Genomic DNA, 23,348 nt, shown 5'->3' with positions numbered 1-23,348 from the left:
CCCCTTTTATAGTTTGCAAATGAGTGTACAAAATACCCCTGTCTAAAAGCTACATCTTTAGGCACTAGACAAATACGGCAAACCGCCACCTCCGTCCCTCACAAACCCAGCATTTCTTTTTTGGAGATGGTAATGTGACGTGAGTAGCAGCAACCATGCTTTTTTTGTGAAATCATGGAAGGTCCAAGAGCGAGTAGCACAGATCGTACAGGAATGAGGACAGGGGGCTAACTTCACCCTCTTCTGCCTTAGCTGGCTGGTTTGTACGAGAACAAAAGCCTACAGGAATTATGCCTTCTGGTTACACTGTCTACAACTTTATTAACAAAGAATGCTAATAGAGACTTTCCTAATAGCATACTGAGTTAACACGTCACATTCCGCACTGCCAGTGGTTTCACGGTCATGCTTTCAAAGAGCAATTTTGCTAGGCACAGACACATAAGAACTCTCCTCTTCTAGAACCTCTTATGGCCAATAGACTGCATTTGACACATTTCAATCCTCTTGGAAAAACACTTTCAGAAGACAGTTGCTTTCTATCTCCCCCTCCCCCCCAAGGTTTGTTCAGAACCCCTGAAACAGTAGCAGATGAGATGCAGGGACTTGTTCCTCAGAGTGCCCCAACATTTCGGCTGTGGAGGCCCGATTCACAAATTACTGTGACCACAGAGAGGCCAATTTAGATCACAATATGGCAGCCGTCACTGTGTGGGAGCCTTGTGCACACCACCTCTTAATGGCCAGACTGGGTCATTTCCACCACAAATCTGACTGCTTGCAGTGGCTTGATTGGGTAAGGGGAGGAAGCCTGCCTAATCCACATAGTGAGCATCTGCCCTGGAACACCCCCCCCCCCACCATGCAATGGCAGTGTGGAACCATTTCAAGCAACATTCTCCGTGGTGGCTATCACAAGAGTGTTGCCAAGGAAATTTAGAGGCACACTCCAGATCTGCTTGGTGACAGCACACATGCTTGATTTGCCCACCACAGCTTCCATAATGCTTAACTCCCTGCACAGCCAGGCAGGGCTAGCAATTTGCCAGCAATCTTTTCATGCCTGAATATAACAAAATGTTTGAAGGGGAGAAGGCTAAGAGCTGTACTGTCTGGGGACAGGAGGAAAAAAAATATTGGTCCACTTTCCCCCAGCAACCCACAGTAGTCCTGGGATGGTACCATCAGAAGGTAGGAGCTGGGGAGAAAGATAGCATTCCCATCAACACAGACATCAGTGCTCTCGGGAAAAGGAAAAGAACTCTCCACATTCCCAACAGTGTAAGCCGTCTTTTTTTTTTCTTCCTCTGACAGGGGTAGCTTTCCTGTCATCCTTGCCCCTGCTGCCTTCCACCGATCTGAGAGACAGAAATGAAACTCCCCCCATCACACTTGTCATTAAGTCATGCTCACAGCCAGGTCCATTGCCCAAGATTAATTTGATTATTTTTCTTTTTTAAAAAACTGTATAGAAATCAACACACTGCCATCATTCTGTGCATCTGGAGCGGCCGCAAGAGGCCCAGGGCTCAGTGAAATCTCTTCTCTTCCCACACATACCGCTTCCCTGCAGGCACCTTCCGGAAAAACAGGCTGTTCCCTCTGCTCATGTTACCCTGAAAACACGAGGAAAAAGGAGGCATGAGAGGGAATGTGAATAGAGACTGAGACTTTGGGGACAGAGGTCCAGCATCTTGCCAGCAACAAATACAGAGGGGTTTTTCCTCCCCAACTGAGGGTCAAATTCTGTCAGGGGTAATCTGTTTTAATTGGAGTGGGGACAGAGTCTCGCTTTCTCTCTTCTTTCCTGAAGAAAGAGAGCTTGGAGAGGGCTCCCTATTTCAAGGCTCTCCTAACCATAAAACTAAGCCCCAAGAGATGAAGCTTGCCCACCCTGGAACATCAACACTTGGTGTGGCAGCTGGAATGCACCCAGAAGAGGTGAGGGCACCCCAAGCCACATAGTGACATCTTGGTCTGGCATCCTTGCTTGGGAGGCTGGTACACCCAACGGCAGAAACCCCTGGAAGAATTGGAGAGGGGGACTCTGTATTGCCAATTATTCCTCTCCCACCCACATCAAGGGCAAGATGCTATGGTCCTCTAATGAAAGGGCAGACAAGACAGACATACCTCTCCTTGTAGCTGGCTCCAGCAGTGTAACCAGGACGAGTAGGCTGGGGCATAAGGAGGGAGGCCACCAGCGAGCCTGAAAAACAGCAAGAGACCAGGGTAATTTACCAAAATGGTTCACCAACAATATCCCATGTGCAGAACATCCATTTCTAGTTTCATAGTCACTTGGGAAACAGTAGCCCAGATGCAACTTCTAGACTAGAGCAATTACTTCGAAGAGCATTCAGGCTGAGCTTTTAGATTAAAAAAAAGAGAGAGAGAGATAGGTCTGAATCAATGAGCAAAGTAAAAGGTCTGTTTCTTTTAGATAAAAATGCATTTGTACACCAGCAGTTCAGGCTTGCAGCCAGCTTTTTGCTGTGCTGTACAAGGCAAGGCACCCAGACAACCAAAGCCCATCTTTACTACCATGATGAGTCAGCTCTGGTGTAAAGCAAAGCAAAATTATTTGTCCAGAGGGTGTAAAAAAAAAGAGAGAGAAAGCTCACAAAAGAATGCAAGAGGTTTATAAAATCTTGAATAATGTAGAGATAAGTGAAGAAAAATATAAACCTTTCTCCCCTTCTCATAGATTTGCACTGCAGTGGGTGAGAGTAAACACAGTGAAACAAGCTGGCAGGGCATTCAGAACTAACTAACAGAAATGTTTTTTCACATAACTGATACAGAGGCTAATAGAATCCCCATGTTTAGAGGCAGACTCTATTAATATATGCTGGAGACAAATGACAAGGAAGGGTTGTTGCTTTCATGCTCTTCTTGCAAGTTGTCTCTGAGAATATGACTACCTGTTGTTGGGAACAGAAATAACGATAGGTCTGACTTGCACGTAGCCATAGGTAAAGGTACCCCTGACCGTTAGTTCCAGTCGCAGACGACTCTGGAGTTGCATGCTCACCTTGCTCTATAGGCCGAGGGAGCCCGCGTTTGTCCGAACAGCTTCTGGGTCATGTGGCCAGCATGACTAAGCTGCTTCTGGCGAACCAGAGCAGCGCATGGAAACACCATTTATCTTCCTGCCAGAGCGGTGCCTATTTATCTACTTGCACTTGGCATGCTTTCGAACTGCGAGGTGGGCAGGAGCTGGGACCGAACAATTGGAGCTCACCCCAGCACGGGGATTCGAACTGCCAACCTTCCGATTGGCAAGCCCTAGGCTCTGTGGTTTAGACCACAGCGCCACCCGTGTCATAGTTAATGCTTAAAAGCATGGTTTAATGCAAGTTTAACCATGGTTTATTGTGAAAGTGCAGTGGGCTCAGAAGTCCTTACTTCACTTCTCCTCAGCTTCTGTCTGCATGGGGAGCAACAAACCACATGTCTTGGCTTGTTGTCTGCTTGCTTCTCTCCAAACCAAGCAATAAGCCCATAACATGCTCATTCACATTAACTATGGTTTCATGTGATGTGTGAACCAGACCTATAATTTAAGTATTTTCTCAAGAGACTCCACAGTTCTCAACATCCTGTCTCCTAGTGGCCAGAAGGTACATCCCAGTGTCTAACCCAGGCTTCCTCAACCTTGGCCCTCCAGATGTTTTTGGCCTACAACTCCCATGATCCCTAGGTAGCAGGACCAGTGGTCAGGAATGATGGGAATTGTAGTCTCAAAACATCTGGAGGGCCGAGGTTGAGGAAGCTTGGTCTAACCCATCAAACAATGAAAGAATCACAATTTTCTACCTCTGCGTGATCAGACTCATAAATAAAATCAACACCCATAAATGAATAATTAAAAAAAGCTTGACAACCACGGGGAGAAACAGGACAGATCCCTTATTTTCTCTTGAGATTGGAAATCTATTGAATAGACCTGTAGTGTCCACATGAATTTAAAAATATTTACTGGATTTGCAGATGACCACAAGATTGAAAGCCAGGTTCAAATTTTTAGAAGTCCTTAGCTGCATCTCCAGCCACAACTATTTTGAACATAGGCAGGGCGCAGTGAAGGAGATGGCTCTTTGACCACTGAACTTTTAAATTAAACCCTTAAGAGCTATTCTAGGAGACTTTCCATGTCAGATGCTTTATTTTCAAGCTCTGTGGGTTGTGGTACCTAAACACTGAAAAGCAGCTGCTGAAAATATGAAGGGAACAGATGCGAGATGCAGCACATTGCTAAAGCTCTCATTGCTTCATGAAGGAAAGGGACCTGACAAACCAAGACTAAATGAGACTGAACTGCTTGTATTATACATTTGAAAACACACAATCAAAAGCCAAGTTAGAGAAATCAGACTCTGCACTTACCCACAACTATTAATGGCCATCAGGTTTGAGACGAGTACAAAGGGGTAAGTCAGCATACTGGCAAAGAACTGCAGATACAATACAGCAAAATACACCAATGAAAAGAGTCCCCAAGCCCCACCCAGCTGATGGCCTCTTAATGGCAGAACCTTCTTATAGCTACAGCAAATCGAACAGTCACCCTGTAGTTGCAGGGAGCATGCCTTAGGCTAGAGAGGAGGAGCTCCACAGGGCAGTGAAGCGTTATTGCAGTCGCAATTCTGTTTCAGGACAGGAGTTCACAGCAATCACGAAGCAGATAAAATGAAACGGCTGGTAATTGTTCAGTTTAAGCCAAACAGTAGTTTGAGCCAAGCAACAGCACCTACTTAAGAGCTCAGCACTAGAGATCAGACGGATCTCAGAGGTATTGAACAGAGATCCTGAGGTGTACAGCTTGCAAGGCTTCTTGAAGAGGACATCACCAGCACCACCCTCAACTTCAGGATGAAGTGCTCAAGCCTACACTCACATCCTCAGGACACAACCCGCCCCCTTTTCCCACAGGAAAGAGAAATGAACTGTACACTCACTCCAGTGACAGCCTGAGAATAGCTTTTCATCTCAGTCATGGTGGAGACCTAGAAAGAAGAGAAACAAAGTAATTGACCCCTGTTCCTCAATTAAGAGTAGTCATTCCCAAGTCCATCATAATCCCTGCACTGGAGCAAAATCTGAAGGAGCTGCCTGAAATTACTAGATGTAATGGAGGTAGCAACATGCAACCACATTCAGAGGTTGGGGACAAAAAGGATATACAGCTTCTGGTTGTGAACGGGATCCGTTCAGGAGGTCCAGCCGTATCCCAAAGTTTTCGCAACCGGAGAGACCGCTTCTGCACATGTGCGCGCGGCGAAACACTTCCAGGTTTGTCGCTTTTGCAACCCGAAGTTTACACTACCTGAGGGTAACGTAACCCAAGGTTCCACTGTTGCTCAGGAGGATGTGCACCAGGACCATGATAGGGACCTTTCAAGCTGACCAAGGATAGGAGAGGAAACCTTTCATACCTGCCTACCTGAGCCCAGCACTCCATTGTCCACACCCCATATATCACTGATATATATCACACTACTTGTAGTCTACTTACCCCATTCTCCAGTGCATAGGTATTGATGAGGTAGGCCAGCATGTTACAGAGCCACAAGGACAGGATGTCCCCAAGCAGGCGGGGAATAAGGCCCCTGGAAAAGGAAAAAAACCTGATAAGTGAGGCCACATACTGCCTGGAAAAAACATCTTACATACATATGCATGCTTCCCTCCAGTGTGTGAGGCAGAAAGTCTGGCTGTATTTCCATGATGGGAGGCTGATTAACTTTAGTGCAAAGCACAATGTTACACATGCTCCCAAGAAAGATCACAATCTGCTTAAGAAAATCTGGGCTGAATTAGACCAAAGTTTCAACTAGTTGAACATTCTGCCTCCCATGAGCTCTGGCCATAATTGGACTCGCCCTCTGTCCCTCCCTGTTCCCCATGTCCCCCATGAACCAACAACCATGGCAGGTACAAAAGGAAGTTCACCCCCCCCCCCAAGCAAATACTCACGCAAAAAATCCCAAGATGCCCTCTTCCCGGTAAATGGTGACAAAGGAGCTGAACACCCCACTGAAAATTAAGAAAGAAATTCATTTACTCTCAGAAATCAAGAAACAAGTGGCTCTCCCTGACCCCCTCCCTGTTTTCAACTTAAACGATGACAGGAAACCTCTGTGCTCACACACTAATTGCTCCCTGGCCTCTTTTTAAGTTCTCCTACAAAAAAGGCATTGGCCTTGTGGGCTAAAGTCCAAAGGAAGCCGCCTGGTCACAAATATGCACATACCTGTACTTGGTCTCTCTGCCAATGAACTGCACCATACACCTCAACGTGATCACTGAAGGACAAGGACGGAGGGAAAAGGGAAATGACATCAGCAAGGATCCTCCCCACTCTCCTTCCCCTACTCAGGCCAACACAGGAACACACGACTTCGCCGCTCTCCTGATTGAAGCTTAACTCAGACAGGACAGATATGCCCCTGGTTCGGGAACAGGGGTTCAACCACAATTAAATGGAATAGAATGCCCCTTGAAAATTCAGGCCATGGTAAGGAGCTATGACCTTGGATGCCCAAGTGACAGCTGTGGCCAGAATGCCTTTGCCTAGCTGACACCAGTGTGCCAACTATGCCCATTCTTGGTCACGACAACACTTGCCTCATACACATCACATTTGGATTACTGCAATGCTCTCTACGTTGGGCTGCTTTTGAAAGCTACAATTGGCAGAATGCTGCAGCCAGCCTGTTAACAGGGGCTGCGTACAGGGACCATGTGACCCCCTTACTGAAACAGCTGCACTGGCTTCCAGTGTGTTTTGACTTATTTTGTTAAGGCACCTTCAGCTGATTAGGAAAAACAGAGTATAAATGTCATCAGTAAATAATTACATATCAGATAATTGATCAAAGCCAGCACTGTGCAAGATGGATAGCCAAAGCACAAAAAACAATGACCATGAAGGGACCTGAATGTAACAAGGAAAGGCTGGTGAATGACTTTCCTCTTTCTTGTTGCCAGGGAGGTAAATGTGTGCTGGCAGTGACCAAAAGGCTACTGGCCCCTACTTACCATGAAAAGGGTGGGTGACTAGGGTAGCAGCAGAACGTGCAATCATCTCTTGAGAAGTCTATGACCAAAAGGAATGGCAAAAACATCAGCAGAAAGCCAGCCAAGGAAATGGCAAGATTTAAAATGACAGAATGCTCCCCATCTGACCAGGTTCCACTAAAGCACCTAATGGCTGTCACTTAGTGTGAGTTACAACTCGAAGCATTTGTGCTAAGGAGCTGCACTTTGAGGTTAAAACTGAGTTTATAATTGCTCTACCAATCAAAGCTAGTTTCAGCCGAGCCACAGGTTTCAGCTCATTTAGAGACAGTGCTTTGCTCTATTATCACGCTAGGCACAGACTTTCCAAGTGCATCCTATTGCCCACTACAGCACACTGGAAGGGCTCTTTCTAGGTGCCTCATCTCTCTAGTTCTAGGACTTCTGTGCATGGATGTACACTCCCCTTTAAACAGCTTGCAGACATCCTGTCATATTGGGTGGGATTCACTTAACAAACCCATCAGCAAAAGCCCTGCCCAAGGGCTTCTGCTTGTACAATGTGCTTTTCCCCCAGTCTCCCCCCCATGGAAGCCAATGCAAGGATTCCCACTCACGTAACAGGACTTGCCCTCCCTCTCCTCCTGCCACATCCTTCTAAAATCTGCTCTGGAGGATTGAGAGAACCCCCAGGACAGTGCACAGTGGGAGGAGAGAATAAATTGATCCTTCGGGCAAGCAGAACCTTCCTTAATGCTGGGTTAATTACAACCCAATATTGCATGCCTCTGTTCACTGATATGGAACAAAACTGGCAGGCTGCAATGTGGGACACTTCTGCACCATTGCCAGGCACCAACCAAGGGCCCCATAGGCTCTAAAGCAGCCTTTCTCAACCTGTGGGTCCCCAGATGTCGTTGAACTACAACTCCCATCACCCCTAGCTAGCAAGGCCAGAGCTCAGGGATGATGGACGTTGTAGTTCAACAACATCTGGGGACCCACAGGTTGAGAACTGCTGCTCTAAAGGGTTCCCCACTGCCTGACTTGTCTTTGCCACCCAGTCATTCACCTCACACACCCTGCTGCTCGCCCAGCATCTTTTAGCAGCGAGTAGGTGGCAGTGCCTCTTTTGAAGGGGAGCCAAGCTTGGCTCCTATTCCTGGAGGCTGCCCATGTTAATTTATCCAAAACACAATGCCTGATCAGTTCTATCAGTGAACAGATTGTCACCATTCAACCCTGGCACCTGTGCATGTGAAATCCTAATACATCCCAGCTTAGCCCATGACAAATGAATCCATCTCTTACCTCCTTAACAACTTGCTCCAAGGAGGACGAGGATTCCTTGGGGCTGATCCCTGGGTCCTGGAGAGAAAAGTGAGCATCAGAAGTCATGGGGTGACGGCATTTCCAGTGCTGTCTGTAGAAGATATCTTGTTGTGCTGTCTAATTCTGGATGGAAGATATTCTGGAGAACTCCAGAACTCCCAGAGAATGCACTACACTACATACCATCTGATACAGGCAGCAGCCACCTCCCAATACCCATGAGCTCAGGGAAGGGAAATAGAGGAGCAATCACTTGGGTGGGAAGGGGAGAAGCAATTCATGCAAACAAATAAAAGCTAAGAACCTACTTACCTCAACTTGATCAGCTTCCTGGCAGTGCTAGAAGTAGGAAAACAGAGAAAAATGAGCCCATGGCTTATCTCCTCATTCTCAGCATTTTAAGCATACGTAATTGTCTTCACATTCACTTTCCCATTCCCACGATTGGATTGCAAGAAAAGGTGTCTAATAAATTTAATTAATAAGAATAAGAATATTCCATGCTTCTATATTCAGGTAGGTAGCCGTGTTGGTCTGACACTGTCGAAATATATAAAATAATAATAATAAATGTCCAGCAGCACCTTAAAGACCAACTAAGTTAGTTCTTGGTATAAGCTCTTGTGTGCATGCACACTTCTTCAGATACAGTGTATCTCAAGAAGTGTTCATGCACATGAAAGCTTATACCAAGAACAAACTTAGTTGGTCTCTAAGGTGCTACTGGACAATTTTTAATTTTTTTATATATATTTCAATATTCCATGCTGTCTGTCTCAAAAATGTCCTCAAGATTGTTACTTGAATTATTCCCAATGAAAAGAAGGTACATATTACTTCTCATACTCTTATTGCAAGCCAGCTGAATTTTTGGGAAAAAGTAATACATACTATATTTTTCCATGTATAAGACTATATTTTCCCCCAAATTTTTAAAGTTTAAAATTGGGGGTCGTCTTATACACAGAATGTTTAAAATATTTATTTCTTAATTTTGGGCTGAAAAAACAGGGGTCCTCTTATACATGGGGGCATCTTATAGATGGAAAAATACAGTACTTCTGAAGGATTTTCATATACCTATAAAAACCTGCATGTTACTCTGCAGCTATTATCCCACAATATGTTCAGTAATTTCTCCAAGATGTATTCTAAGTCAACAACACTACTTATATATCTATGAGTTATATAGGATTCTTCACAGATTAATTATTGAAAGCAATGTGCATTTGAGTCATCTGCCAATCTAGTTCTTCTGTGTAACTAAAAGCAGAGAAACAGCCTTAAAAAACTGAAACTGCTACTTACAGGTTGGCACAACCAAGTGGCCACTGTAGCAATCCAGGCAGTCCACAGAAAACAAGGCTAAACTAAATTTAGATCAAAATAGTGCATCCTATAAATAAACAGTTTTGATGCTTAGAGACCTGATTGTATGGTCAAAACCATGCGTCGTATCCAAAATAGTAGTTCTGTTAGTGCAACAGAACTTCATCTCACTCTCCTCACCCGTGCACCCTCCCCAAATCTGCTTCAGAGGATTGGGGTAACCCCCCGGAATACATTTAGAGGATGCATGGGGAGAGGAGAAGGGAAGTTCTGCTGCACAGCCAGAAGCCCTTGCACTAGCAAAATACTTTGCTGGAAACCACCCCATGAAACTGTCAAGTATCTTCCCATTCACTCTCAGCATCAATCACAATAATTATTGGTAGCAACCAAAAAGTCTGACTTGCAAATACCTTTATTTGGAACTGTTGTTGGCTTGGGCCATAAAATGCCAAGCTATGCTTTGGTGCTCTAAGAACAAATTTTGTCTGCCAAGGCTTTAAGCTAGTTTACAACCCCTGTGTGAATGCTGAGTACATACCATACCCTGATTATTTGAATACAACTGGAAATTTGGGGTTACACTGAAGAGGATGCAATTTAATGAATGGGAGCACACAAGAGAAGGAGGGGAGCAGATAAAACTCATTCAAGTGATACATTCCATGTGGAAACAGCCCACTGTGTTTACTAAGGCTTAATCCTAGACAACTACAAACACCCTCCTCATATTTGCCATAGCAAGCATTCCTTCCAATCTCTGATAAGCCACAGAACGCAACTTGAGTCTAGGGAAGGCGGGAATAATGCCTGAAGTTGCACACTGTTCTACAGGTGTTCCAAATAACGATTTTCACTGCCTTAAAAAGGCAACTAACGCCTTATTGGCATGGCTTAGCAGGGCATGGCTGACTTTATCAGATTGTGAAATGTTTAGCATACTAATGTTGCTATAGAATAAAATTATATAGTACCTGTAAAACCTTACTGTGCACTATAGTGCCGATAGCTCCTGAGCAGAGTCTAGGAGTCAAACCTTTGAAGAGTCCAGCCCTTCCATCAATCTTCATAATGTGTTTAGCTGAAAACAGAAGTCAATACAGATTAAAGGATCATACTCAACATTGACTCTCACCCCATTCACACACCTGCCTAGAGGAGATTCCAGCACTCAAAAATGTGTTTTAAAAAAAGAAGTTAGGGATGCAAAACTATTTAAAACTCGGCCTATCCCATGCTAGAGAAGACCGGGCCTGATGCCAAGTTAGAAACTTCAGTACAAAGGTCACGATACACAGCTGCAGGCATAATCTCCTGCACAGCAAAGCATGCTCATGTCCTATTTATTTGAGCATGCTTAACTGAACATTGGACTACACTTAAAATAATGTCAGCATGCACCAGAACCCGGCTTGCCCTTCCCAAACTCTGCCATTCTCTACAACAAGGAGGGAAAGTCACAGGTTTCCCAGATATTGCCAAATGGTTAGGAAGTTGAACAACATCTAGAGGGTCACAGCTCCCCCATCTCTGGGTTGCAGTAACAAGTTACTTGTTAATGATCCTAAGTTTGAGTAACAGTGTGCAAGAAAGCAAGCAAGCTCAGAGCCAATAATATACAAGTCGGAGCATGAAGTGTGGCATTGCTGGGACATGCACATGCATGCACAGGATAAATCATATGAAGGATACTTGAAGGGCAATAGGCTACAGGAAGAGAGAGGCTCAGATGCCCAAACATTGTACTTTCCTGTTATTCTAACTCTGTCTCACCGCATGAATTCAAAAGCCAATGATCATGGCTGTAGCACTGAAGCGTCTTAAGAGTTGAGACTCACCACTTTACCTATATAAACTGCCACTGTGCCAACAGTTGCAGGATCTCTAGCTAATCCGTGTACACATGAGAAGCTCTGCTTCAAAGGCATAGGCACCGCCAAGTGCAGTGCAGCAATTACAGCAATCCAATCCTGCTTTAAGTCTTTCTGGCTCATTCACAAATCTTATACATTATGCACTCACCATAAGCAAAGAGACCAGGCAGCTGATAGACCTGTCGCCCAAAGATATTTCTTCCCAGAGTTGGAGGGAGGGGTTCATATCCCACCTTCAAAATAAAGAGACAGCCTACAGCAACCTCTACAGTGTGAACAGCACCCCAAAGAATAACCCCAACATTCCCTAGCAGTGAACAACTACGGCTGTTCCACTCACTGGACACTTGAAAACTGAACCATAAGAGAAAATAGGATAGATTTTTTGTTCTTCGAATTCTATGGCTGTGCTACTAACTGTAAGTTTAAAGTTCTAAAACCACTATATTCAGAAGATGGTAACAGTTTGTAGCTCACATTAAATGTCTGGGTGGTCTGCAGTTCAGCAGAAAGTCTGGCAGGATCACTGGATACCAGGTGCCATCTCTTAGTGCTATACATATATATGTCTTACTAGTGATTGTCATAAGATGTTCTGGGAATCTTTTTGGCTAAAGAACAGGAAATAAATACTTTAAATAAAATTTGGCGCTACAGACCAAACATATATCCCCACAGACGCTGCACCATATTCCCCCACTTCTTTGCTCCAAAGTGATTCCCCCCTGCATTTTTTCCAACCAGGTAAAGTTATTTTAAAATGTTTGTCCTTGATGTGATCTAGGTGACTCTGAAGATAAGTTTGCTGTGATTAAATGTTAAACAACTAGTTGAGAACATGGAGCTATTTTGCTTTTTATGCTGTGAATAGCCACTTGACTTGTCACACTATATCATACTAGGCAACATGTTTTCCATAGTTTATAACTCACATTATCAAGGTCTGCAATTTAGCAAAAAGTTTTACGGACAAATTGGACACTGTGTTTCACAAGTCCAATTTACCAAAGAAGACAATGTGCTTTCTTGGCAGAGGTAGGCGGTATTTATTTTTGAGATAGATATCCCACTACATAGCTCCACATATCCTCTGTGTAGTGAATCATATGAGAACCACTGTGAGGCTAATAACAGAAAGTCTCACAATTGTCCTTTGCCCTTAAATTCTGAACCTTACTTTATAGGAATTTGTGTATCCAAACTCCGAAATGCTAATGTGCTTCCCATTCCTGCATTTTTTATTAGAAGGTGGATATGCAGGCTGTTAAATATTTTAACAGACAGGGCTGTTGTACCTGGGGCAGCTATGCTTTTCAGCCAATGACGATACGAGTACAAAGCCACAGCTGGCCAAAAGCAACATGCAGCCAAATATACTAAATAAAGAAGTTCTTGAGGCTGGAACTACTGGGAGTGTCCGAAACGCTACCAATAAAAATGAGAAGAGGACAAATTTGAATACGAGGCACACATAAAACCAGCGCAGAAAACTGATCCAGATTCAGAAATCAGCCAGGCTCACAAAAACATTTGAGTGAGGTATGCCAGTCTGAAACTGGCTAAAATTAAACATTGGCTTCTGCAATGAGGGTTGTTCTGTGGCTAGCACTGGCAATTTTGTTCTCTCAGGAATGCGGACACAGCAAAGGCAGCAAGCGAGAGAAACGCAGTGTCTTGGATCTGATTTTAACCCTCTGGTGTTACCGGCACCGGTTGCAAATCCCACTGCTAGGACTCAATCTATATGGCTGCTACTGTGGAACTGGTGGTTCTGGAAGCCCCGTGGATGCAGTGGATCAGTGCTGTTTCATTCATGACTGCTGTTACCGCCACGCCAGGGTCTCCTTAAAGTGTCACCGCAGGGTAAAGTGGCAGCGGTACAAACTCTCGTGCAACGGATCAGAGACGGAATGCCAGTCCACGAGTATCTGCGGCAGGATGGCATGCGAGTGTGACAAGCAGCTGGCGGAGTGCTTGACAGCAGCAAAACCCCGCAGGAAGCATTCTTTCTACAACAGGGAGGCTCTCTGCAAAGGACCCAGGGACCCTTGCCCAGCCATTCACCGTAACTGGACTGAAATTCTACCCTGGGGAAGTCTTTCCCCACGACCAGTCTCGAGGGGGTCTCGTAAGTAACCATTCAACTCTGGAAGAGAACAGGCTGCGGCTGCTGATTCCCAAGGGCTCCCCTCGCCGGACCCACCTCAACACCTGCGGTTCTAGGCAGCGCAATAAAGAAAGACTCCAAAGCGAAGTTGCACTGCAAATGACAGCGCCTGCTGTTTGGATGGTGCGAAAATGAGGAAGCGCTTCCCGCGTCCCTACGAGCGGCTTTCTTTTTCCTCCGCCGGGGCGGCGGCGCTGCTGCTGCTGCTACGCCTCGGGGCAGGGAGGCGAGCAGCCGCCGCCCTGCGAAAAGGAAGTCTGAAGCAAAGCAAGGCCCGAATACGACCCAAGGCGAAGGGCGACTCCGCTACTTCGAGGGGCTGCTGGCTACGCGGGGGGGGGGGGCGCTGCCATGGAAACGCGTTTGGGAGAGAGGAGGCAACTTCTTCCCCAGTGAGCGAGGGCGGGAGGCGACCTGGGGCTGCTTTGACCTCCTCCCACCCACTCAATGCCGCCCCCACGAGCGAGGAAAACCTGCCAGGACTGAAGGCCTCACCTGCACGAGCACCTTCACGTACATGAGCGGCTGCGACAGCACCGTGAGGCCGGAGCCCAGCAGCATCTGAGAGGCCGTGTCCGCCATGCTGCAGCCGCGCCGGGCTCCGCCGAGGGGGGTGGGGGGATGGAAGCAGAGGCTACCGCGCCACCTCCACGTGACCTGCGGTAGAGGAAGATACGGCTCGAGCCGCTGCCTCCACGTCCTTTCCCTCCCCTCCCACTCCAACTACTTCCGGTTCCAGCTAGTCCCTGTTTCCGCCACTTCTAGAGCGCGATAGGCCTAGCCTATGGGGGGGGGGAAGCAATATTGACAGTGACCTGCAGCCTGAACTTCCGGTAAAAACCAACCAACCCGAAAGCTGATTCTCTATGGTCGCCGCTCTATAGCTTTGCAGCTCGGTGGTAAAAAGGATCAGAGTACTGTATAGAACTGAAGTGTCAGCGAGGTCTACGGTGGTACACAACTCTACATCCCCCCCCGTCCCATTGAATTTCTCTTGGCATTTCTCGTCGTGCTTCTTAGATCTGTTTCTGTCAGGCAATAAGGAAAAAAAACAGGCTTTTGCGTCACACGGTAGGTGGGCTAAGAATCTTCTGACCTAAAGGTAGGAAATTGTAGATTGTGTATCGGAGTAGCCACTGCAGAATGGGAAGAAGCTGTCGCGAGAAGAGTACACTATCCGCGCCCAGTTTTAGCTACATAATAAGTCATTGGCAGGCGCCGGATGTGTAGTAGAGGGCATTGAAGTCGGGAAAGTCAACAAGTGTTTAATATAGTTTATTCGCCAATACGTTAGGTTTTCAGCAATCGTTAGGTTTTCTTCGCTCTGTGTACCATTAGATGCTTACCAGTTAAAATGTTCATGGCTAATGAAAACTCAGGGTTGTTGTTTTTCTTCTGCTTCCATGCCTTCCTGGCAGAACTGTAGTACAATTGACATTGACTACAAAGGACTTCTTCAGTAAGCATTTGCAGGATCACTTTCCTAGTAGAAAGTCAAACTAACTAACAAAGCAAGCGCTGCCGCTGCCGCCGCCGCTCTATTTAGTTTGCAATTCAAGTCTCATCTTACTTTGGACATCCTTGCTCTCAGGGAAGCTGCCTAGACCAAAATCAAGCATTCATTTAAAGTGCTTTAATTATTACCCAGGAATTTTCCACATTCGGTTAATATGCAATACTACCAAAGCAAGTAATGCTTCTAGCATTTCAAAACTTCCAGCTTGTGTTAAGAGAAGAGCTTATGCATTGTTGCTCAGCACCTAGACTCTTGTGCAGTCTCAAAATGTAATATCCTTTCAGCCCATCCCCACTGTAATTTTCCCTTCATCATCTCCCTTTCCCACTTTCCAGAGAAAACCAAGCCTTGACTGTTTAATTTTTAAAATGTTGCTGGTGCACATGCCTGCCCTTTTACAGAAAAAAACTAGTTCCCTCTCATTCTCAGAACAGCAGCAGCAATAGCAACAAGGAAAATGGAGTGGACAGGTGAAGTATTCCCAATGTTTTGAAGCCAACACATCTCTCCCATTATTTGGACACTGAAGGAAATTTCCAAGGCACTTAAACATAGGGAAGAAAGGCAGGAGGTGACAGTGAATAAGGTAAAATTATAGCTGCATATAAGGTGCATTTTAGTTCAGATATGCTTTCCTGCCAGAATAACTGGTTAAAAAATATATGAAATTGTACTTTTCCTAGATTTTTTGTGTATTTTGGGACAAAAATAGGTAGTGAAAGAGTTACTTGACAGAAACAAATTGTAGCAGATGCTAAACTAGTAGATGCTAGTTTAATACTAAAGAGAGGAAGAGGAAAATGTATGTAGATTTGCCAGTCTGTTTCTCATTTGCAGTACAGACACATATTTAATGTGAGATTTCTTCGTTCCTTCCTGGATTATAATCAATCTTCATAGTGAGAATAAATTATAGCTTAATGGTAACACAACTGACTTGTTTATAACAGGTCATCAAAGTTTACACCCGAGTGGATGGATTCTTCACAGAAATAGTTTTTAGCTACATTGTGCAAAATGAAATATCATTCAATAGATTTCTACATAAATATGTTCTGTTTGGGTGTGTTTTAGAACACTAACAATTATTTTATGACAACTGAAAACTTAAAAAAATAGAGTTGCACCTTCAGTACCTTTACTATGCCGTTTAATGTTCAACAAGACATACTTTTCACTCACAAAGAGTAACAGTACCACTTTAGAGGTAAAAACGCTACAAAACCTGTAGCTGAGTATTGCATTTTTTCCCTGTGTGGTTCCAACATTACAGCAACAGAATTGTTTCTGTTATAATTGTGCCCACTGCTACACAATCATCTATTATTAATTCAACGTAATAGTATTTCAGATATTCACCCTTCATCATTAAAATAATAATAATTCATGTACACATTTGATAGGAAACTTTGGGGGGGGTTACAAAAGGGAAAAAATGGTAGAATGACATGCAACCTCAGTAAATGTGAATTTGGGAAGTAATGGTGGAGGGCTGGGGAATGCGTGTCTGATGGTGGAAGTGGAATTTATAGAGAATTAGCATGAGGGAAAGGCTGTTTAACCCCTCACACTCACTGAGTCATCCTATGCCCACTGGATCTTTCCCCTCTTCTGATTTTCGACCCTGACTTGGTGGGGAATAATTAAAAATAGCCATGTGAGGCATCTGCAGAAGCTGCGGGCAAGGAGGTTCAGCAGCTCCTACCTGCCAATACTTCCTTGCAAGTACTTCCTACATATTCACTTTATGAATAAAATATAGGGGTGGAAATTATGTGTTCTTCCTGAAATGCATTGTACTAACCAAAGGTCTTAACAGGGGGAAAAGCTTTGCCCTTTCATATTAGCTAATCTCAGCTACAAACCTATAAAAATAAGACAACTGAAATCTCCCATCCTCTTTATCAACACTCCAAATTCTCTCATCATCAAAATGCAGTAGACTTTGTGCTAAACATTTGTAATAGGCCTGCAACAGGAGAGTGCCAGCTTTCCTTCTAACAAATTAACTCTTTGTGAGTTATTAAAAGTCTATGGCTTCATAGGAGGGCACAAGATGTTCCTTGTGCACAAACTTTGCCTTTGGATTACCCTCTCTGTTCTTCAATAATGAATATTTTTGTCCAATCATGTTTGGAGTTCCCCTGACTTTGGCATGATGTTCATTTTCAGACTTCAGAACCATGTAGTCAATTTTGAGTGGTTTCCATTTGTATTCTCGGTAGGGAATAATCTGTGACCTGCTTTGGTTCAGATTCCACAGGTTTTTGTTGTCAATAATGCTATGAGATTTCAAAGAAAGACTTCGACGCAGCATTAAAGTCACAGAAGGCACTTCAGGATTCCACCACATGGACCTAAAAAAAGGGTTGGGGGAGAAAAATAGTTCTTTTAAATAATTAAATTTCAAATAATGTATTGTAGATAAAAAGTGGTATACAAGCACTTGTAATTAATTAATAAATTGAGAGTGAAAGAAATTCATTTCACAAAGGCTTATCCACAACCTAAAGGTATTAGCATTTCATGCATTTCACAGCAGGAAAATGTTAGTTATCAGGGTTAGACTCTTAACTTGAGCAATTGTATTTAACAATGTCTGGGGGGCATTGTTTGTTAAATAACAGTTGCAAGGACCCCTGAATAGAAACAGGACCACAGTATACAGGGAGGGGAGAGGAAGAGCTTCTCCCTAACAACAGAAGCAGTTTCCAGGAGCAAATTTCATTTAGACTGCAACACAGTAGAAAATGGGCCCTACCATGGTCCTAATCCCAACAAGTTTCCAGTGGCCATTTAACAAAAATCCTGAGACAAATGCAATATAGCATAATAAAGCATGTGGTTTGGCCTTGATTTCTGATTTTCATTCATGTTCTAAAAGATGAGAGAATACAATACAGTGGTGGTTGTTTTACCAAGCAGGATTAGCAATCGCTGGAGTGCTGACAAAGATTACTGGTACTTTTGTGTGTCTCAACCGAGTAGCCTTTTATTTGTTGAATTATCATATAGCTCAAAGATAAATGAAGAGCAACTAGCCAAGGCTACTTTCCAAGTTTCACCTTGCATGAAATAGAAACTACATCACACCACACATTAGCCACCCAGCCTCAATTCACCTAGTTTAACCTGATTATAATACACACACACCAGGCAACAGTCAGTGAGTACAGAACATGCCCTTTACACAGCCTCAGGATGTAAAGCGCATTCACATCACACTACACACATAACTGTAAACCTAACACCATAAGCGTCTTGTGGCCTCTTAAACACTAAATAATTCCTTATGGGAACAATGCATACACATGGTTTTCTTGGGGTGGGAGGGGGGTTGTATACATGATGAGTGTGGCTGTAAATGAGGTCCAAAAACACAGATGAAATACTATTTGCAGTATACTGTATTCCACAAAATCTTATGCCACAATAAATGTATTTGCCTTTAAGGTGCCACAAGACACTTTGTTGTTTTTGATGCAAAAGACTAATCCACCTTGCTTCCTGGAAGTACATGTAATGTTTTCCTGCACATGTATCATCATGTAAGTAAATTGTAAGTGAAAAGGCCTAAAGTTAGACAATTAAATCAATGCCATTTCAGGAGGCTGTCATGGTGCCCAGGAGGAGTTCTGACCCGGTAGTACCTGTGTCGTTTGACTCCAAGACCACGAGGACATTCGGATGAAACACAAGTGCCTGTAAAGAAGTAAAAGGAAACACAAATGCCAAATCAAAACTAAATAACACTAGTGCATTTCTGGCTGGACTAAAGTCAGCAATGATGTGAATTTTCCTCAATGTCTTGTTTCACTTAATACAATGGTTTAGATTTGGTGTCTGACATTCCAACTAAAGAGAAGTAGTACCCATCTTGTCCAGATTCACACCTAAATTTGTCTTCTTCATCTGGCAGAATTTTCTTATTAGGATCATTCACTCCTAAATGCTCATTCTGTCCCTTAACCTCACAGGTAAATTTGTCTGCTTAACTACCCCAGTCCTGTACCTGCATTCTGTTTCTCATGAAGTTCTTCATCAGACTGTAAATGGAAGGAAAATGGGTGCTGTTTGATGGGTGACTTTGTGAGGCTCCGTCGCTGTTCTATTGATGGAATCATAGCTACAAGGAGCGGCTGGGGACCCTTGATCTTTATCTCAGGTTCAATTATTGGGATGTTCTGCTTACCCAAAGTGAGTTCTACACAGTGGAAAGACACAGGTAAGATGAAGGAACGTAAAATGTCTTCAAAATATCCTCTGCAACCAGAAAGCCTATATTCTGCTACCAATTCAGTACACTGCAAGATAAATGTCTGTGACAAATACTCTGATATAGCTCAATATTGCCCCCTGGAGTGTCTGCAAAGAAAGATGCGGGCAAAATCCAATTGTGGCATCCTGCTTCCACAACTGCCAAGTGGAGCTGAATAGCCCTGTTTTTTCAGCCACAATTTTAATTGTGATTCCATACCAATGGGTAGAGCTTGGTAGAATGCATCTGGGCTGTCTGAGTTTTTTGCCTCTCCCTATACTCCCATACATTCCTCTATCTTTTTCTTTTCTGGGCATGGGGTGCTGGTGGTCTGCTTACCTTAAAAAAATAAAAAACCCAGAAAGTGTGCAAAAGCACAACAGCGAATATTGCCAGCCTTATTTATCAAGTGGATGCCAAATCCCATTTTCTTTTTTGAATTTTTAAAATACCACTATCTTGCAAAATTGGTAAATGGGTCCTGAAAGTGTTGTACTGGTTATAAGTGAATGATAGCACCTTGAGACCCATGTACCTAAAAGAGCACCTCTCCTACTATCAACCATCTTAGGCCCTACAACCAGTAGTATAAACTCTGTTGGTGGTTACACCTCTGGCTAGTGCCCAGTTGGTGTTGACCCATGTTAGAGCCCTGGTGGCAGTTCAGTATTTGTGAAATGCCCTTCTGAGGGGGGTGCATCTGTCTGTCTCCCAGTACTGTACATTTCCGAGCACAATTCAAAGTGATGTTACTGATATTTAAAGCCTTAAACAGCCTCAGCCCAATATACCTGAAGGAGCGTCTCCACCCCCATCATTCAGCCCGGACAGTGAGGTCCAAGGCCCTTCTGACGGTTTCTTCACTGCGAGAAGTTACAGGGAACCAGGCAGTGGTGCCCTTCCTGTGGAATGCCCTCCCATCAGATGTCAAGGAGATAAAAAACTACACAACTTTTAGAAGACATCTGAAGGCAGCCCTGTTTAGGGAAGTTTTTAATGTTTGATGCTTTATTGTGTTTTTAATATTCAGTTGGGAGCCACACAGAGTTGCTGGGGAAAACCAGTCAGACGGGTGGGGTATTATTAATTAATTAATTATTAACTTCCAGAGGGAACTTAAAAAAGTTTCTGTATATCCAGGTATTTGATGGCTGAAATACACTTTTTGGTAACCTTCAAATTATTAACTGAAAAGCAGCAACATGATCACATCCACACTATACATTTTAAGGCACATTCACCACACATTTAAGGCACATAACATCCTCCAAAGAATTCTGGAAACTGTAGTTGACCCCTCAGAGAGCTACAAATCCCAGTACCCTTAACAAACTACAGATGCCACTCCCCTGTTAGAAATATATGCCATCCTCTGCCTTGTACTTGGGAGTATACAGAAACTATTTTAAAATTCCTGTTTATACAGTACAGTACAGTACAGGCAATCCTCATTTTGCACAGAGGTTACATTCAGGATCCCCTGCATGTTAGTGGGGCCTGCATAAAGTTTTTCACCCCACCCCCATTCCACTATGTTAGTGATAGTTTAGTGACATTTTTGAGTCACTTTTGGGTTCGGCACTGTGTGCACATGTGCAATCACACGTCAGTTGGCCGTTGCCTGTACAGTGGTACCTCGGGTTACATATGCTTCAGTTTACACACACTTCAGGTTACAGACTCTGCTAACCCTGAAATAGTACCTCAGGTTAAGAACTTTGCTTCAGGATGAGATCAGAAATCGCACAGTGGCAGTGTGGCAGCAGCGGGAGGCCCCATTAGCTAAAGTGGTGCTTCAGGTTAAGAACAGTTTCAGGTTAAGAACGGACCTCTGGAATGAATTAAGTACGTAACCAGAGGTACCACTGTACATAAAAAAACAGGTGCATATCCATATATGTGCTCATGTACACCACTGTAAAAAAGGGCAGTGGACACTTAGCTTCCCTTAGATGAGAACCGGACTAGGCTTTGATTATAATGTAATCCAGAGAAATTTATCACTTGATTTATATGGGCCTAGGTACAGGTGCAATTTGGAAATTTGGGAAAAGGAGTAAACCTTTGCCTTCTTGTTTGCCTATCATGTTTGTATATTTATAAAGCAATAATAGTTAATCATGGTGGCATGGTAGTGGCTCCTGTCTGCCACAACTTTCTTTCGCCATAACACAGACATATATATATACACACACACACACACACACACACACACACACACACCCCAAAATAAAGCCATTTTCTGCAATGTGTGCAAGGATAGATTCCTCACCTTGATACTTCTTATCTACATTTTCTTCTTGCACAAATGTAGAGAGTGAATTTTCTAGATTTCGGTTCTGTATAAAAGAAATGTAGAGAATAAATCAGTATCTGACTTTCTTATTTTTATATATGCCTCATAATGAGTATTAAAGTGCACCCTATGTCTTTTTTCCCCCACCATGTAGGCACATTCATTGCCCATGTGTGTCCAGGTGTTGCTCACCAAAACATTTCCATACCCTATTTTACCTTTCCCGTTGATAAACAGACTTTCTTCTCTTCAGTCAACCAGGAAGATTGCCTTTGTCCTTTTGCAAGGGTCTGTTTTCTGCTTTTGATCACGTATTTGTTTTATTCAGTTCAAAAACTAAGCTAAGCAATGCTGAAAAGGCTACCTTTCAGTATGGACTGATACTTACCTCAAAGCCTCCAACACCACTTTATTTTAGATGTACCTCATAGGCAGCATTTTTCTTACATTGGTTTGCATAAGTATAGGAAAGAGTATAGCACACTTGTGGACATCTATCATGTGAAGATCACACATATGCCTGTTTTGCTGCATGTTGGGAAGCAGTGATCCCTTTATCCTTTTCTCAGTGTTTTCATATTAGAAGTATGCACTCAAACCCAAGGGACTTCCTTTGTGAGTGTTCCTACCCCATTATTTCCCTCCAGGCATATTTTCCAGTAAATGCCCACTAACTATATTAGGTGCTAAGGTTTCTAGTACCCTTGACAGCAAAGTTTGGTTATTTTTATATCTTCTCATCTCTCTTTGGTGTGTCCAAAGTGTACTGTAGGATTTTTCCAAAGCATTTTTCAGTCCTCTTATCTTGTTACATTTCCTTGGCAATATTAAAAGAGCTCTTGGTTCAAGCATCTCTCTTTGTAGTTTCTTATATGCTGTGATGTCAATCATCTTTGTGATACCCTATATCAGTGGTTTTCAACCTTTCTGAGTCCACGGCTCCCTTGACCAACCATGTACTTTTTGCTGTTCCCCTGTAGAAGTCACTTACACTGGGGTTCCATTAAAGGACATGCATAAGTGGGGGTTTCCCTATTCCGCCCCCACCCCATTCTGCCATGCCCGTTTTCAGTGCCATTTTTGAGGCACGTGTAAGAAGCAACGCATCTGTCAACGGGAACCCAAGCAATGCCACTGCTCTGCAGGGCCAAGGCATCCCCAGCGTGCCTTTTCCTAAATTAGTGTGCAAATGAGGAGAGAGGGGGCGAAACAAGATTAGAAGGAGATCAGAAGGAGAAATATTTTGTTATTATTCTGGAAATCCTTGTCACGTTTTAAGTTCTTTCGTCTGACACAGGCATACAACAACTATATTTTGCAAAGGCACATGTTAAGATCTTTCGTATCCTTCGTCTGATACCTGGAAACATCAGCTGCATACAACAACCATACTTTGCAAAGGCAGAGGTGGAACATTACAAAAAAAGTTCATCTTTTGCAAGCCTGCTCCTTAAAGTTGTTATGTTTGACACTTGCATTCGCTAAGACATACGTGGAACACAAAAAGCTTTTATTTGGACATTATGTTTAAAAAAACTGATTCATTTGTACAT

At 43.7% G+C, this 23,348-nt stretch overlaps 3 protein-coding genes across 11 annotated transcripts in view; 1 reads left to right on the top strand and 2 right to left on the bottom strand.

Moving 5' to 3' along the window:
* Positions 1-295: 295 nt before the first annotated feature.
* On the bottom strand, positions 296-14,351 carry MTCH2 (mitochondrial carrier 2). The gene is made up of 13 exons (XM_028740669.2): positions 14,221-14,351; positions 11,707-11,791; positions 10,659-10,765; positions 8,668-8,694; positions 8,335-8,391; positions 7,045-7,102; positions 6,257-6,308; positions 5,980-6,039; positions 5,519-5,612; positions 4,962-5,009; positions 4,390-4,457; positions 2,134-2,209; positions 296-1,616 (listed from the first exon to the last, which is right to left on the bottom strand). Exons 1-13 carry the CDS (start codon positions 14,305-14,307, stop codon positions 1,530-1,532), a joined length of 906 nt encoding a protein of 301 aa, XP_028596502.2. The 5' UTR covers positions 14,308-14,351; the 3' UTR covers positions 296-1,529.
* LOC114602463 (phospholipase A2 crotoxin basic subunit CBb-like) lies at positions 13,131-22,643 on the top strand (the record flags this gene model as incomplete). Its single annotated transcript, XM_077932055.1, has 3 exons — positions 13,131-14,796; positions 15,676-15,827; positions 19,219-22,643. A coding segment is annotated over one exon (564 nt), but the record flags the coding sequence as incomplete, so codon positions are not given.
* The window catches only part of AGBL2 (AGBL carboxypeptidase 2), a 29,504-nt gene continuing 22,530 nt past the window's right edge, over positions 16,375-23,348 (bottom strand). For 7 of the 9 annotated variants that reach the window (XM_028740593.2, XM_028740580.2, XM_028740600.2 and 4 more), the window contains 4 exons: positions 21,772-21,838; positions 19,254-19,445; positions 18,892-18,943; positions 16,375-17,598 (listed from right to left, as the gene is read on the bottom strand). In XM_028740593.2, coding sequence (XP_028596426.1) covers positions 17,265-17,598; positions 18,892-18,943; positions 19,254-19,445; positions 21,772-21,838 — 645 coding nt within the window. In that variant the 3' untranslated portion in view covers positions 16,375-17,264. The remainder of the gene's footprint in view (positions 17,599-18,891; positions 18,944-19,253; positions 19,446-21,771; positions 21,839-23,348) is intronic. The other 2 variants (XM_028740629.2, XM_028740656.2) reach the window with 1 other exon arrangement.

Source organism: Podarcis muralis, chromosome 1, assembly GCF_964188315.1.
Source record: "Podarcis muralis chromosome 1, rPodMur119.hap1.1, whole genome shotgun sequence".
Lineage (NCBI taxonomy): Eukaryota > Metazoa > Chordata > Lepidosauria > Squamata > Lacertidae > Podarcis > Podarcis muralis.
The sequence above is the reverse complement of the archived record's forward strand: the minus strand, read 5'-3'. Positions and strand labels throughout refer to the sequence as shown.